The sequence below is a fragment of the Rissa tridactyla genome, chromosome Z, assembly GCF_028500815.1.
Source record: "Rissa tridactyla isolate bRisTri1 chromosome Z, bRisTri1.patW.cur.20221130, whole genome shotgun sequence".
Taxonomy (NCBI): domain Eukaryota; kingdom Metazoa; phylum Chordata; class Aves; order Charadriiformes; family Laridae; genus Rissa; species Rissa tridactyla.
Window position 1 is genome coordinate 71,071,054 of NC_071497.1, and position 14,219 is coordinate 71,085,272.

The following is a 14,219-nucleotide window of genomic DNA, read 5'->3' on the forward strand; positions in this document are numbered from 1 at the left end:
ATACTGTTTCTATTTCTCATTGTATGTACTACTGAAATACTTCATGTCATTTACTCAAAATCGCCTCCGTTTGAAGTGCAGATCTTGGCCTTTACTAAGACGTTGCTCCAAGTCTCTTATGGTATTTCGGAGAATTTCAATTTCCTTGTTTTTCTCCTCCTGGAGATGCTGCAGCTTCTGTAAAAATGCATGCAGAGGCTACATTGTTAAACATCACATGGAATTATGTAACGATACAATATGCTATTACTAATGAGAAATATTCTAAAAAGAATATTTTTCTCAGTATTTTGTATCCCAAAATTATAAAGATGACTTCAGCAGAATCCTATTTTTGTGACATCCCAAAGTCCCAAGCCTACAAAAACAATAACGCACATATGTAATTTATAGCACAGCCATTTATGTCTGTTCTATCTTAAATTCCCAGGTTAACAATCCTGTGCGAAAACCATTCCACATGTGGGCGCTTTTGTTATTGAATGCCAGCTATATCAACATCAGTGCAAAGAGACATGACAGTATTTGTCTAGAGGTGGGAGGGATATGTGGGAGGGATATGTGGGAGACTGAGTAAGAGGGACCCCTAAGGCATGAAACTCCACACACAACCCCCCCCACTCCCCCATCCCCAAAGCTTTGCTGCAGAACGAACACAGCAAAACCCCAGGGAACTACTGCTGCACACAGGCTGTAACAGTATTTAGTATCTGCAGACCTCAGGCTATTAAAGCACATACCCTTCGATAGATGCTTTGTGGCAAGACAGAAGCCCCTGAAAATGATTTTGTTGTTTTATTCTGAATTCTCGCTAATTTAGCATTGAACTGAAAGAATCAGGAAATAACAAAACATTAAGAACCAACAGGAAAAAAAAAGTAATAATACAAAAAAGTATTGAATATTATATAAAGTATTAAAAAAAGTAATAATACAAGTATAATTTTCACTTCTTATTAATTGGATTTTGTACCTGAAAGTAGTAATAGCAAGCTTATCTACTATTTAATCCTAGAACAGACAACGAAGCTACTTAAATTTATTTTAAAAAGAATGCAATTACAGGTTACATTTCTTTAAAAAATGCCTCAAAAAAATTGCAAAATATAAATAGTACAAATACGATAAACCAAATACATTCAGATGAACAAGACGACTACTAAAAAGAAAATTTTGAAGGCTCCACAGCCCAGTGTTTGCAGGAGAAAAAAACGCAGAGGATGCTAAAAACCTCTGAAACCATCACCCTTCCCTCATGTTCCAAGCATAACTCAGCCCAAACACTTTCACACCTCATTTATTTTTTGATATGCAAAAGGTTTGAAGTATTTCCTTAATTGTTTCTGTTATGAGAGTGGCTTAAAACCTGAGTCATGAAATACATGGTGAATACTGTGGCTCAAGTCTCTGCAGGATTAGAAATCTTTAAGCTCTTACAAGTTTATAAAAAAAAAATACATAATCCCAGCATTCAGAAATTAAAAAGAATAAAAATAAGCAGAAAGCATAACTTAGGGGTTTTTATAGCTCAAAAACTAGCAAAATTTTCAAAATAATTTCATTTAGAAGAAGAATACAGCAAACTTCAGTCTCCCTATATAGTAGGTAGAACTCAATTCCTGAGCAGAAGCAACTCAGATACCATTACGGAAGGGAGAACATGCCACTGATCTTTATAAGGACAATAATTTTTTAAGTTTCCTAGATTCCATCATATTACTTCGTGAAGTACTAATTACCATTTTTTCACTACAGTCCAAGTTTACCCAATGCCCAACTGATCTTTAACTAAGCTTTGTAATGCATACCTCTATCTGCAGTTTAATTATTTCATTCTGCTTCTCTTCATTTTGAATTTGCAGCTGTCTAGTTAGCTCTAGTATTTGTAGTTCCTTTTTCTCTCTCTGTTCTCGATACTCTGCTTCTTTTACTTCAACTAGTAACACAGTAACACCAAACATAATGATTACAGAAGATGTTCAGTTGGAAAAATAACACTATTTCACAAATACTGAAACTTTCTTGAACAGCAGGTCTATATTGCACGGGAAAACAATTTCTCTCTGTGAAATTTCATTCCCTGTCTGTTCTACTAGTTTGGGAATTTCTGCACATCCTGCGTTGCTCTGCTATTGCCTCATTGCCACTGACTACTCTCTTGAGCAAAGATAAAATTCAATCAAACGCTGCCCACTTCTAGCTTTCATATGTTTCCACTAAGAAGTGGAACTTGTAATTATCCTAGATGAAGTATAGCTCCTATAGGTTACAATATGTTTTACCCAATGCTATGGCATTCAGTCTTTGGAGGACTTACATTTTTTTCTTACATCGCAATTCAGCTGTGTTATTTCTAATTTGTGGTCGTCTTCTTTGTTTTTAATTTCTATCATGAATTTCTCAATCTGATCTTTATAGTCCTGTGAATGTAAAAAGCTTCATAAAAATCTTGAGGTTTCTGTGCTCTTAGCTTTCTGGAAATTACAACATTCATGTGAAAATGTACAGTGCTCTATAATTCAGTACCTGTTTTATCTTTGATCTAGTAAATTCAAAATGCGCAACTACTTCTTACACAATCTGGCTGAAATCCACAGATGAAAAATGTAGCAGATTTCATTGTATTACAGCTATCAGTTAATATAAAATTAGAAATTGTACTTATTAGGAGAACAGGCAAATGGAGAGGTGATCTTCCTTTCCCCGATCCAGGAGCTGATAAAATGCTGCAAATAGTTAAGTGACTACAGTTTTACTTCTGTGGATTTTTGACTGTAAGATTATATAACAAAAATCGCATTTAAAGTATGAATTTTGTTAATATTGCTTACACAGAGGATTCCACAACTTCATACTGGCAGCAGTAGAAACATCAGTGATACCAGCAGTAGTGGTGCTGGTGGCACTGATACTCAAGTGAAGAGTTTGAGCACACCTATTGAAGTCTGCTCCAATAACTACTCCAGAATTATCACGGAATTGGCTGTAGCTGCCCGTGTAGGGGTGGTTACTCCAAAGCTCTTGTCAGAGCCTACTGACAAGGTAGGTAGCCACTCACCAGAGCAGTGCTCAGAGGCACTCACAAAAGCAATTACTGGTTCGTGGTAGTAGTCTGTATGGACATAGTCAACTAAGTGCCTTCAGAACAACACTAGGAAGTTCCACCATGACCATACATGTACATAATGTATAGAATCATAGTTTTCTCACATCTTTCATATGGCATTACTTATTTTATTCTCAAACTGTCAAGATAACAGCTCTAGTGGTATAAAATGTAATTTTAACTCATAGTTAGTACAAGCACAGACAAAGAAAACCAGCATTCCTAATCCTATACAGGTACAAATCTGCAATCTTAGCAAAGAGAACCAATACAACTTGTGACTAGCCCTGCTGATGTTACCTCATTTCCAAAAATGAGTGGCATAGAGAAAAAGTAGAGAGATGGTAAATGGAATTTATTATGAGACACAGATAAAAAGTAGAGACCTATTATCTTTGTAGCATTTACCCCCTACAGACTAGCATTTACCCACTCTAGACAGAAGCTACAGACAAAATTCAGACTGTTCTTGATTCTCTGGCAGTACAGCAGGCATCAAGACCTTATTTCCATACAAAAATGTATTTTAATGCAATGGATTCGATTTTAGAATGTAAAGTTGAATTTAAAGCTAAACAGAGTGAAAAAAATAAGTGTGTCTTAGATTGAGCCAGAGTTCTCAGCATTTAGTAGTTTTGACTTTAGTCCCTCTACCACGTTCTCATATTGATACTGTCATGAGAACAACTCTTCTCTTTTTACACGTGGTAAATGTTACGAAAAGTCAACAATAATGGTATTAGTAGCAAACCCAAGAATATAAATATATATGAACTGCTGCAATAGAGATAAAATATTATTCCTCTACCTAAAGAATGATCATTTGTGACATACCTGTTCACAAGCCTTTAATTTCTCTTCCAAGATGTGTATGGTACCCTTCAGTCTATCATTTTCATCTGTGTAAAAAAAACCAACTATATGACACACTAAAAAGTACATTTTGACAGTATTATTAGCATGAAAGCAGAATAAGGAAATTACTTTCATTTTTTGACTTCTCTGAACTTCAGAAACTTTTTTGTGGACATGATATTCATAGTTTACAGAACTACAAAATCTAGGTCTCCCTTTTTTATCAAAAAAATTCATAGTTTAATCGTAACGTTTGCCTGGTATTACTAGTTTGAACTGCCGTTAGCCTTCTGGTAACTGATGCATTCAAGAAAGTCTAGATCTTTGGCTCAGAAAATAAAAGATTATTATCATGGCTACAACAGTTTTGAATTGGAAGATGCAACTTTTTAAGTACTTGTTTCCCTAAAACTACAAAGTAGTATCTCAAAAACAGAATTTAGAAAAAGCAGATAATGATTTTTTTCATTATTAAAAGTCACTTTGAGTATTAAAAGCAGCCATATACTTCAAATTTTTAGAGGTTTATTAATATTTACGCTAATCTGCCTTGAACACACAATAGGTATAAAATTAACCACATGGTGTACAGCTAAACTGTGGTACAAAGATATAGCAAATATTTATATATTTTATTGTAGAATAGCAATGAGTAAGTGCCAAGTATTTATGGATAACAGCTAAATTTTAGTAACATTACACTGAGGATTAAGACTCTTTGGTTTAACTAAGCAATAAAAACTATGCATAAACACTTTAATAGACTACAGTCCAACAGTTGAATGTTATTTTCTCACTTTTTTTAAAACTGCCTGTGCTATGCTGAAATAAATTTACAACCCAACTAGTGATAAAAAAAACCTCACTAAGGCAGAACTTCTTTTACATGTGGATTCTAATTAGTATAATAGCACTAGACATTCATTAAGTATATAGACCACCAAAATCTGCACAAGATTGATTTCAGATACATTTTCTTCCTTTCTGTTTGGCTGCCAGTGAGTTTCTCTCTCTGAAAAAACCAGTAAGTATAAATAAAAAAATTAAATACCTTGTAATTCTAAATAACAGTACAGTATAGTATACATAAGAAAATTTTTGCTTTTACCTTTCACGTTACATTGGTTTTCAATGGTTTGTGTTAGACCCTTTATCACATTCTGTAGAGTAGTACACTCTAAAAGAAATGAAAAATCCAGTATTTTTGAATAATTTCTTCACAACTGTAATTTTGTATTTTGTTTATAAACTTTTCTCAAATATTTTATAAACATCTTGATTAAATATTAATCTAAATCTTCTTACTGAATATAGAAATAACTCAGATTATTACTACATGCTTGCCCAAACCATGACACCACTTCTAGTTTCATGATAGATTAAAAACTATTTTATCAAGCAATATGAAGAATTTCATAAACCTATCAATCACATTTTTGTGTCTAACCAGAACACAAGGATGTTGTTGTTTTCTGGTCAATAATGGAAGTTTTCCATATCAGCATTCCAGCAATTTGATGTAATTAATGAAACTGAGGCATACTTTCCTCACAGAATTTTTGCCAAAATTCTTTTTAACAAGACCAACCCTAACCACTCATTCTCACCTCCTTTTTCGTCCATATTAACATTCGTCTTGTGACTCAACATAAACTTGGAGAGATTCAGAATATGCTACTATATTCCCATTCTCTCATTTTAAACACCATATGTGTATGTGTATGTTTATATACGCAACTTATTATCAGTTTACATATTTTTATTTCATAATTTTATTTTTTTAAGCTGCATTTTTATTATTTGAAACCTATGGACTGTCTGTAATATAACATTTGGTTTTCATTAAATACTATTTTTTTCCCTCATGTTTCTTGTAACCTTATCAGTCAAGTTACAAAAGGTTCAAAGACTGGGAAGACTGGGGACACTAAAACCTTTCTTTCTATTTCCAGAGTACCACTGCATTTCTTAAGTGGCTTTTAAGTCCTGCAACAGATAAAGTAAGCTAAATAACAGCTACTCATCTCATAAGACCAAAGCTCTGTTGAAAAATGTAGACCGTATAATTAAAGACTACATTACAAATAATGGAGTCGGGAAGATGAATTAAGATCCCAGCCTAGAGATTCAGTTTTCCACTCAATCTTTTGACCTTTATTCTATTATTCCATCAAGTCTGCATTCATGCAGCTGGGTTAGCCAGCTGTATTCTCCCGTTCCATGCTTCCAAAAAAACAGTAGAGGGAGCACAAACAGCACAGAAACACTGCCTGCCCTAGATTTCTGTACTAGATCAGAAGCATTTGTGGAAAAATCACAGTATTCAAATTGGAAGCGCTAAGTTAACATGTCCATCTGTACCAATTAGTTCTACTATAAATTTTCTCCCATTTGAAAATGTATGGAAATAAATCCAAATGCTTGTAACTCATGCACAAATTGGAAAGACATCTATGCATTTGAGTAAACAATAGGACAGCAGCTAGTTTTACAATGAATCACAGCTATTTAAGTGAAGGCACTCTTGACGGTCCCAAGAATATCTGCTTATCTTTTTTATCTTTAAAGGACGTATCTTGGCAAATCCCTTATGTAATTATAGTTGTGACTGGGAAAAATTACTGGCAACCCACAAATTTTGCTTGCCTACATTAAGGAAGAAGAAACAAAATCTTGCTAAATAGTTGCAGCTTTGTGGATCACTGGTACAGCATTTGTTATGGATTCTGTGTGGTTCCTTTCCTATAAAGAGTACTCCCTAGACAGAGAAAGACTGAACAGCCTAAGTTCTCTTTTTCTGTGTTTAATATCTATATTTTATTGCAGTTTCTTCCATCTGCATTTATAATTGAAGCTATTGGCTTTTTTTGTAGGGCAATTACATCAACCACCTTTTCCTTTAACACCTTTGAAACATGAAGTCAACAAACATGCAATCCTAAAGATGCAAAATAGAGCCATCTTACATGTTCCATAGACAATAATGTGATTGCTTTCCTTTTAAAAACTACAGTACATTTTAGTTCACAATTGTAGCCTGCACCACAAGAGTCCATTTAATCACCACAGCAAAGGTTTAAAAGCAGAAAACAAGAATGCCAAACTTGCGACTGTCTTAAGTGGATGTGCAATGATTTACACTAAACAAAACCTGTGGTCCTGAATCTCACCTTTGTTTAGCAAAGAACATATCAAGGCAAAACAAAGCTCATTTATGACCTTTCAGAACATGTATACACTTGCCCAGTTGCTCATCTTTTCCAACTTTAGTTCATTTCACTCTCCTCTCTCCCTTGAGTGTTAGAAGTTTTCTTTCTTCCTTTGTACTTCCTTCCGAATTCCCAGTCTTCTTTTACCTTAAACAGTTCTAGAGGGAGACTTCTGGCAATCAAGGATATCAAGGAGTCCTCAGGGTCTCACTTACACTTGTTGGACATTTCTTGGGGCGACAAATGCTATTCCTGTTTCTGCTTCTCATACTAACAAAGAGTTCTTCAGCCAGGATAAAATTCCACTTCCCCCACCCCACCACCACTAGTACCCACAAACCCTTCAGGGTAGGCGGAACAACAGCCTTTCCTTTCAGAGTGCTCTTTCTCTCTGCTCCTCTGCTGTAAGCATGTTTATTTGGAATCATAAGTGAATCATTCATCAGCATGTGATCGCTCATGTTTTTTTCCTTAGCTGTTCTGTAAACTGTTTTGTGGTCTACTGATAAACCTTACATTCTAAGGCTGAGTTGTTTACCTATCCTGTAAATTCATTTGCTTTTGTGTTAATTTGTAATAGGATGAACTTGAGAATGCTCTTCAACTTGAGAATGTACATACATTAAGATTGTGTGTTGACACTGTTCATCAAGAAATTGATGCAGCAGTCCAAACCCAGCAATTTCAGTTGCCTTTGGACCAAGTCTTCAAATGATACTTTCAGGAAATGTGGCTGAGCTGGGTTCTGGGAAACAGTTTGGGACATAAGACTAGGAAAAATCTTTTTTTCCAAGCCACAGTTGCCAGCATCACTGGTGTGAAAGCCATTCTCACAACTATAGTCTGTTAAGATAACTGTTGCCAGAGTAAGAATGGAAGCTACAACGCTACATTTCATCCCTTGCATCTTCTCCAGTTCTGAAAAGGACCCCTCTATAACCCCATCAATAATAAAGAGTGTGTTTTAAATCCCACGGTGCTTTGACTTTCAGAAAGGTTTCACAAAGAATAGAACTATTAGATGCAACATTTTTAGTGCTCTGATTCTGAACACACAGTATGCTATTACCCCTTCTGAAGGGTCAAAGTTGCAGGTGAATTTGATAAAGGTGCAAAGACCATTTCCATCCATTTCAAAAAGAAAAAGCAAAATGCTTTAGAAACATTATATACTTACTATAATTTATAATCATGACACCAACTGTAATGTCCTTCTGAAATACTTTTAATGTTACAGTCACTGCCGATCTCCGTTAACATGGTAACAACTGTTTACCCGAAGGTTCCTCTGCATCCCCTCCAGGTTATGGCAATCTGCTGCCCAAGATGTTTTGTAAGACTGCTTTCTGATCACCATTAATGAATACAGTTCAAAACTATAAACTTATAAGCACTTCATGCCATAATACTTAAGTGTTTACCTTATTGGCAACCATGTTAACCTAACGGAACAGCCATGATAACTCTCTTAATTTCTAAATACATTCTATCCCTTTGGCATCTCTCATTTGCCTTTTACTTCCTTATCACCAAGTAGCTTTCAGAACCACCTCTTGGATGTCCCATGTTGTTCCAAGTTCCTGCTTTTCACTTTTTTTTTGTTACTGCTACTAACAGGTCTGCAATCTCTCTTACTCATTGACCAGAATCCTTGTCTTCCAAGAATTCTGCCTTCTATCTATATCTGTACTTCTTTGTACAACTGCTGTGACTTCAATATTATTGAGATTTGCTTTTTCCTGACTATGCCTGCTGTTAAAACTTTAGTTCATGTTTCATGATGATTGCTCTGGTATTTTCACTTGGACTTCTGCCATCCACATTTTTTTCCCATCATGTGTTTCAGAACAGCTCCAGAGGTTGTTCTCTTCAGTTATATCAGCGTAACTATCTCCTCCAATCGTTTCACTCTTATCTCATGGAAGTGAGGCACTACTATTTACAAATCTCAAATCCCTCTTCTGACTTTTGTCTGTTTTCAGTCCATTCTAATTCCATAGTCCTTGTTGCAGTCATCTCAGCTGCTCTGATTTCCTGAGCTGTCTCTTTCACTTTCTCTGCTTTTATCCCATAGGTTCTATGGTAAGAATAATTTCTTCTTTTTGTCCACCTTTTCCTTTCCCTTTTTAAAATCTAATTTTGTATAAACCCCTTCCTCTCTGTTTTTGTCAATAATGAAGCCTCTTGATCCACTTGAAGAAAGCTGGAAGAAGACTCAAGAAATGGCTGCCTCTCCTTCCCTCGGGAACTGCTTTTAAGCTAAGGCTTTTGCCCTTGGCCTACCTTTAGTTATGCTGCAGCTGTGCTGCAGCCACATACCACATAGATCTAGACCCTGGTCATGACCTAGGGAGTGATTTCCTGGCTTGATTTCAGACCTGCCTGTGATCACTAGATCATGTCTGGCCCTTGTCACCATTTCCGAACCTGATCTCAGCTCAGCCTCCTGTCTTGACCTTGGACCTGTTCCATCACTATGTACTTGTTTGTTAACGTGGACATGTGGACATGTGCTTGTTAATGTGGACGTGCCAGGCCAGCCATGCATGGGTACAGTGGGTGTGAGTCTCAGCTGGTGAAGCCCTTGTTTCTGTGGGCCTTTTTACATGATTGGTTCCTGATTCCCTGTCTCTTGCTCCTCCCTGAAAATACCAAACCTTGCCACCTTCTCTGTTATCTTTTCTAGTTCTGCTATTTTTGTTTTGACATGTGGGGACCAGAACATTACATGAAAATCACAGAAAAATCCCTGAAAATCAGGAATATGATTTCTCTGTTGCTTCCATAACCATGCCTATCACCGTGTTTGCTTGACTACCTGTTAGTTTGACTACTAATATTTTCACATATCTGTCCCAAGGGACACCAAGATCTCTTTCCTGAGAAGTAGCCAACTAGGGCCAACCACTGTTTATATAAAATGCCTCCCATATGTACTGCTACTGGCTTTCATCTCCCGTTTTTATCACTTGTCATTCTGTATCATGAGATTTTTGGCATAACAGAATAGATTAGCATCATTAGCAAACTTCACTTACTTACTCTATAGTTTTTCCAATTAATTTCTGATTATGCTAAATTATTTCAGTCCCAGCAAACATCTAAGTGAAACCAACTCGCAACCTCACTACAGCATGAATCTAAGCTTATTCCTACTCTGTTTCCTAACTTTTAGGAAGTTGACTTGTCAAACCAAACTTGTAGAACCAAAGTTCTACAAAAAGACGCACCTTTCAGCAACTCTACAAACTGCGGAGGAATAACCAACCACAAATCTATGCTAAGTATTAGATATTTCTCTTTTCAAATACCCATCTGAAAAGACATACTTCTAGAATAAAAAAAAAAATCAAACTTCATTTAATAGTTTTCTCTTTAATTCCTCCTGTATTTTGCAAATTTTTTATGATGATGTAGAGGATTATAATTCCCACCTGTAAAATAGGAAATGTAATTTCATTATTTAGCTTCCACTGAACACTTTGAATCCTCTCAATATGAACTATTATTACCATTCATAACTATTTAGCAGCAAAATGACATCTGCTATACGTAAGTAAAAGAAATAAGACCAAAAGTGATCACATTAAAGCTGACAGTAACACAAGTACAGGCTATAGAATAAACTTAAAACAGCGGTCTCAACTTAATTGAACTCAACCTTGAAGGATTATATTCTATTCCTTACACTTTATAACCGAGTTGGAAATGTCACTGAGATAAAATCTTGATGGTGGCATTATAAACACAAAATGGGCTGTCACATTGTTTAATTTGACATCTTCAGAGATCAAATCTCACACAGATAGAAAATATAATCTCTTTGGACAGCTTTTCAGTCCTCTAGAAGTCAAACAAATGCCTACGCAGAACATGACACTGAGATTCCATCAATACTCAAGGTCCTTACAGAACTAATTTAAGTGAGGAAAATTTGAAGAGGAATACTAGAACTTCAATATACCAGCAAGGTACAGGGAAAATACATTCCAAAGCCCAAACTGGGCTATCAGATTGTCCCTAAACAAACCAAATCACACAAGCAACTAAGAAATGCAATTCTTTATGTTATCTTGGAGCACCAGCCCCACGAGTCCGACATGCCATCTCCAATTACAGGCAAGCTTTGACATTTCAGAAGGCAGCAAAATATGCGTTCGAGAATGCATCTGGCTCATTTCTCATTGGGCAAAATGTTTCTGGTGACCAGGTGAAACATAACATTTGTCATATTGATACCAATGGAACAGCTCAGCTGGGGGCACGATAGTGTCAGTGCTGGCCTTACTTTTCTCAAATGTGGACCCTGTTGTTCTACACAGATATCTGAGCTGCTTATGGATTAACCTAAGTCACAGGCTAGCACTTTAAATAAAACTACTGAGGTTAGTTTGCTTAAAAATGCAGCTTTGTGAACTGTGGCAGTTCACGAAAAGCTCACGGCCTCTATGGATGGAAAAGATAAACATTTGGGCACAATAACATCATCAGGTGTACTAAGCTCATCTGATCCTCTCCCTCTATCCCTACCATGCCATTTTTTTAAAAAGTAACTTACCTTCTTTTACTGATTCCTCCTTTGATTGGCTTAATGTTAGCAACCTGTTACATTTTTCCAGCTGAAGAACCAGTAGGTTATTTGCTTCATTAATTTCTGAAATTTTCTAGAAAATTGGAAAAACACTAAAGTTATAGTAATATCTTTTGATTTGAGTTTTAAATCTTGAGTTTTAAATTAATGTAAAATTTAACAATTTCTGCAGTCACAAACGTGTATCATTTGTCATTCTGGCAACGAATGAGAAGAGCGATTCTGGCAAGAGAAGAACGATGCTAGAGCTGACAGCCTGTGCTATTGTGAATTCACGCTGCAGAACTAAGAATGCCAACTTACAACACTAGTTATAAAGTGGTTTCTTCTCAGTTCTGTAGTCCACAGTCTGGGTCAATCCTCAGCAAGGCTCTTTCTACTGCTTTACATATGAGGCTGTCAATGCCCTCGCTGAGCACCAGCATGAGTAATGGGTGTGCACAAGAATTGGTATAGTATGTTTTCTCCACGAGAAATGATAAATTTATTTCAGGTGCCTCTTTTACATTACCTCTAGTATGGATTTACTTATCAGGAAATCATCAGAGAGCTAGCCAACGTGGGTCTAACAAGAAATACAGTACCAATTTTCCTCAGTGGATCAATTTTTTAAGAACTGACATATAAATAAAATAAAGAGGGCTCAATACATATGGAATTTAAGAACTCCTGCTCCGGCAATGACATTTTTCTAGAACAATTTCTGAAATGACGGTCCAGCAAAACTGTGTAATACTGTTATCTCAAATAGCAGCTTCCGATGCAAAGGGACACTTCCCCACTTTTCCCAAGAAGCCAAAATCGGCCTCTGCACCATTAAAATTCTAGCATAGAAACAAAGGCGTCTCAGACTCCACAGAAGTCACTCATTCACTCTGAGATACAGTCAATACAAACACGTCTCAAACAAAGTTGGTATTACAAGGCATATTAATAAGAATAATCTGATACCACTTAGAAGACATTTTCACTTGACAGGCTTATTAAAATGTAAACATAATGTAAATATAAAAAATTAGTATTTACAGATTGCAATTTCAACATTTCACTTACCTTTTCTATCTCTGAGAAGTTATCTAAAAGTTTATCAAGATTCACCACACTGGTTTTCTTCATAGCTTCTTCATGGCTGTGATTCATTTATTTCTGGACCATATAATCCAGTGATCACTGTATATATAAAAAATACATCTATGAATTTGTATATTTTTCATTCATACTATGTCAGAAGATCTCATAGGCACACATGTAAGCAGAACTTGGTACAGTTCTTTTTTTTAAATTAAAACTATTTTTGCATATGAAGCTAAACTTCAAACAACCTAAGATCTTGCATTTCTAGGAAATACAATGAATGTTGAAAAGCCCAAGTAAAATCCATCCAACTGTGAGATGATATAGTTGAATTTGGAATTTTTTGCTGCAATTAAAAAATAAACCTGAATCCACTTCCATAGACACAATGATGCAATTTACTAAATATACTACTGGTCTACACATACGATGCTTTTAAAACATATGACCAATTTCTCTTTAGATATGCTGCTAAAGCAGACAGGTCTTCCTGTCTTCACTTTAAAAAGTAGGAAATCCAACTAATTGAAACAATTAGTCATTCTCTACTGTGCGTATTTTAGAGACAACAGGTGAAATTTTGTTAAGTTTGATTAACTTAAAAAATGATACTTAAGTAAATGAGATTTTACCAGGCACGTTAATGCAGGGTCTAGACCTGTGTAGATGCTCTAATACTTAACTACTCAGGTTTCAAGTTACTTACACATTTTCTTATGAACAATTTGCATTAATATCAGTGATGAGACACTGCAGCACGTAAACCTTACCATATGAGTAAAAAGACAGAATTTTGAAAAGCAGTCATATAATTCCAGATTATTAACACAATTCCTATTTTTAGTAGAAATTCTACTTACAGAATCCTCAACATGCATGTGCAAACCAGATCTGAAAGACACAATATGAATGCTTCTAAAAATATTGAAACTATCTCTGAACATCAGGCTCCATCAAACAAAAATTCCAATGCCAGATAAACCATGTATTCTAGACAAAATCTTCACTACTGTGTGGTAATGTATAAGCTGTCTTTTTACAAATAACAAACAATTGCAATGACAGAGAAGAACCATAAGTTAGAATGTGTGCATCACCAGAAGCTGAATGGGTTTCAAGACAGAAATACCTATGGCAAAGTCAGGCGGAAATAGATATGTAAATGAACCAGCACTAGGTAGGAACCAAAACTACATAACTCAATTATTTTCTCAGTCATTCAATATTTACAAATCTTTACATGTATGTAACTTCTTTACCAAAGCAGTAAGATAAAGATATTGGTTCTGTGTGTTTAATACTAATTTTTCTCTTGTATTCACTGTTTCCTCAGAGGGACTAAAACTCATTAGCTAAAGCTAATTAACTTTTTTTTGAATCAATA

The 14,219-nt window shown here is 35.5% G+C and overlaps 1 protein-coding gene across 1 annotated transcript; it reads right to left on the minus strand.

Moving 5' to 3' along the window:
- Positions 1-54: 54 nt before the first annotated feature.
- Positions 55-13,718, minus strand: CCDC152 (coiled-coil domain containing 152). The gene is made up of 9 exons (XM_054186205.1): positions 13,696-13,718; positions 12,815-12,931; positions 11,729-11,834; positions 5,070-5,138; positions 3,941-4,005; positions 2,318-2,420; positions 1,809-1,936; positions 741-827; positions 55-177 (listed from the first exon to the last, which is right to left on the minus strand). Exons 2-9 carry the CDS (start codon positions 12,899-12,901, stop codon positions 55-57), a joined length of 768 nt encoding a protein of 255 aa, XP_054042180.1. The 5' UTR covers positions 12,902-12,931; positions 13,696-13,718.
- Positions 13,719-14,219: the final 501 nt, after the last annotated feature.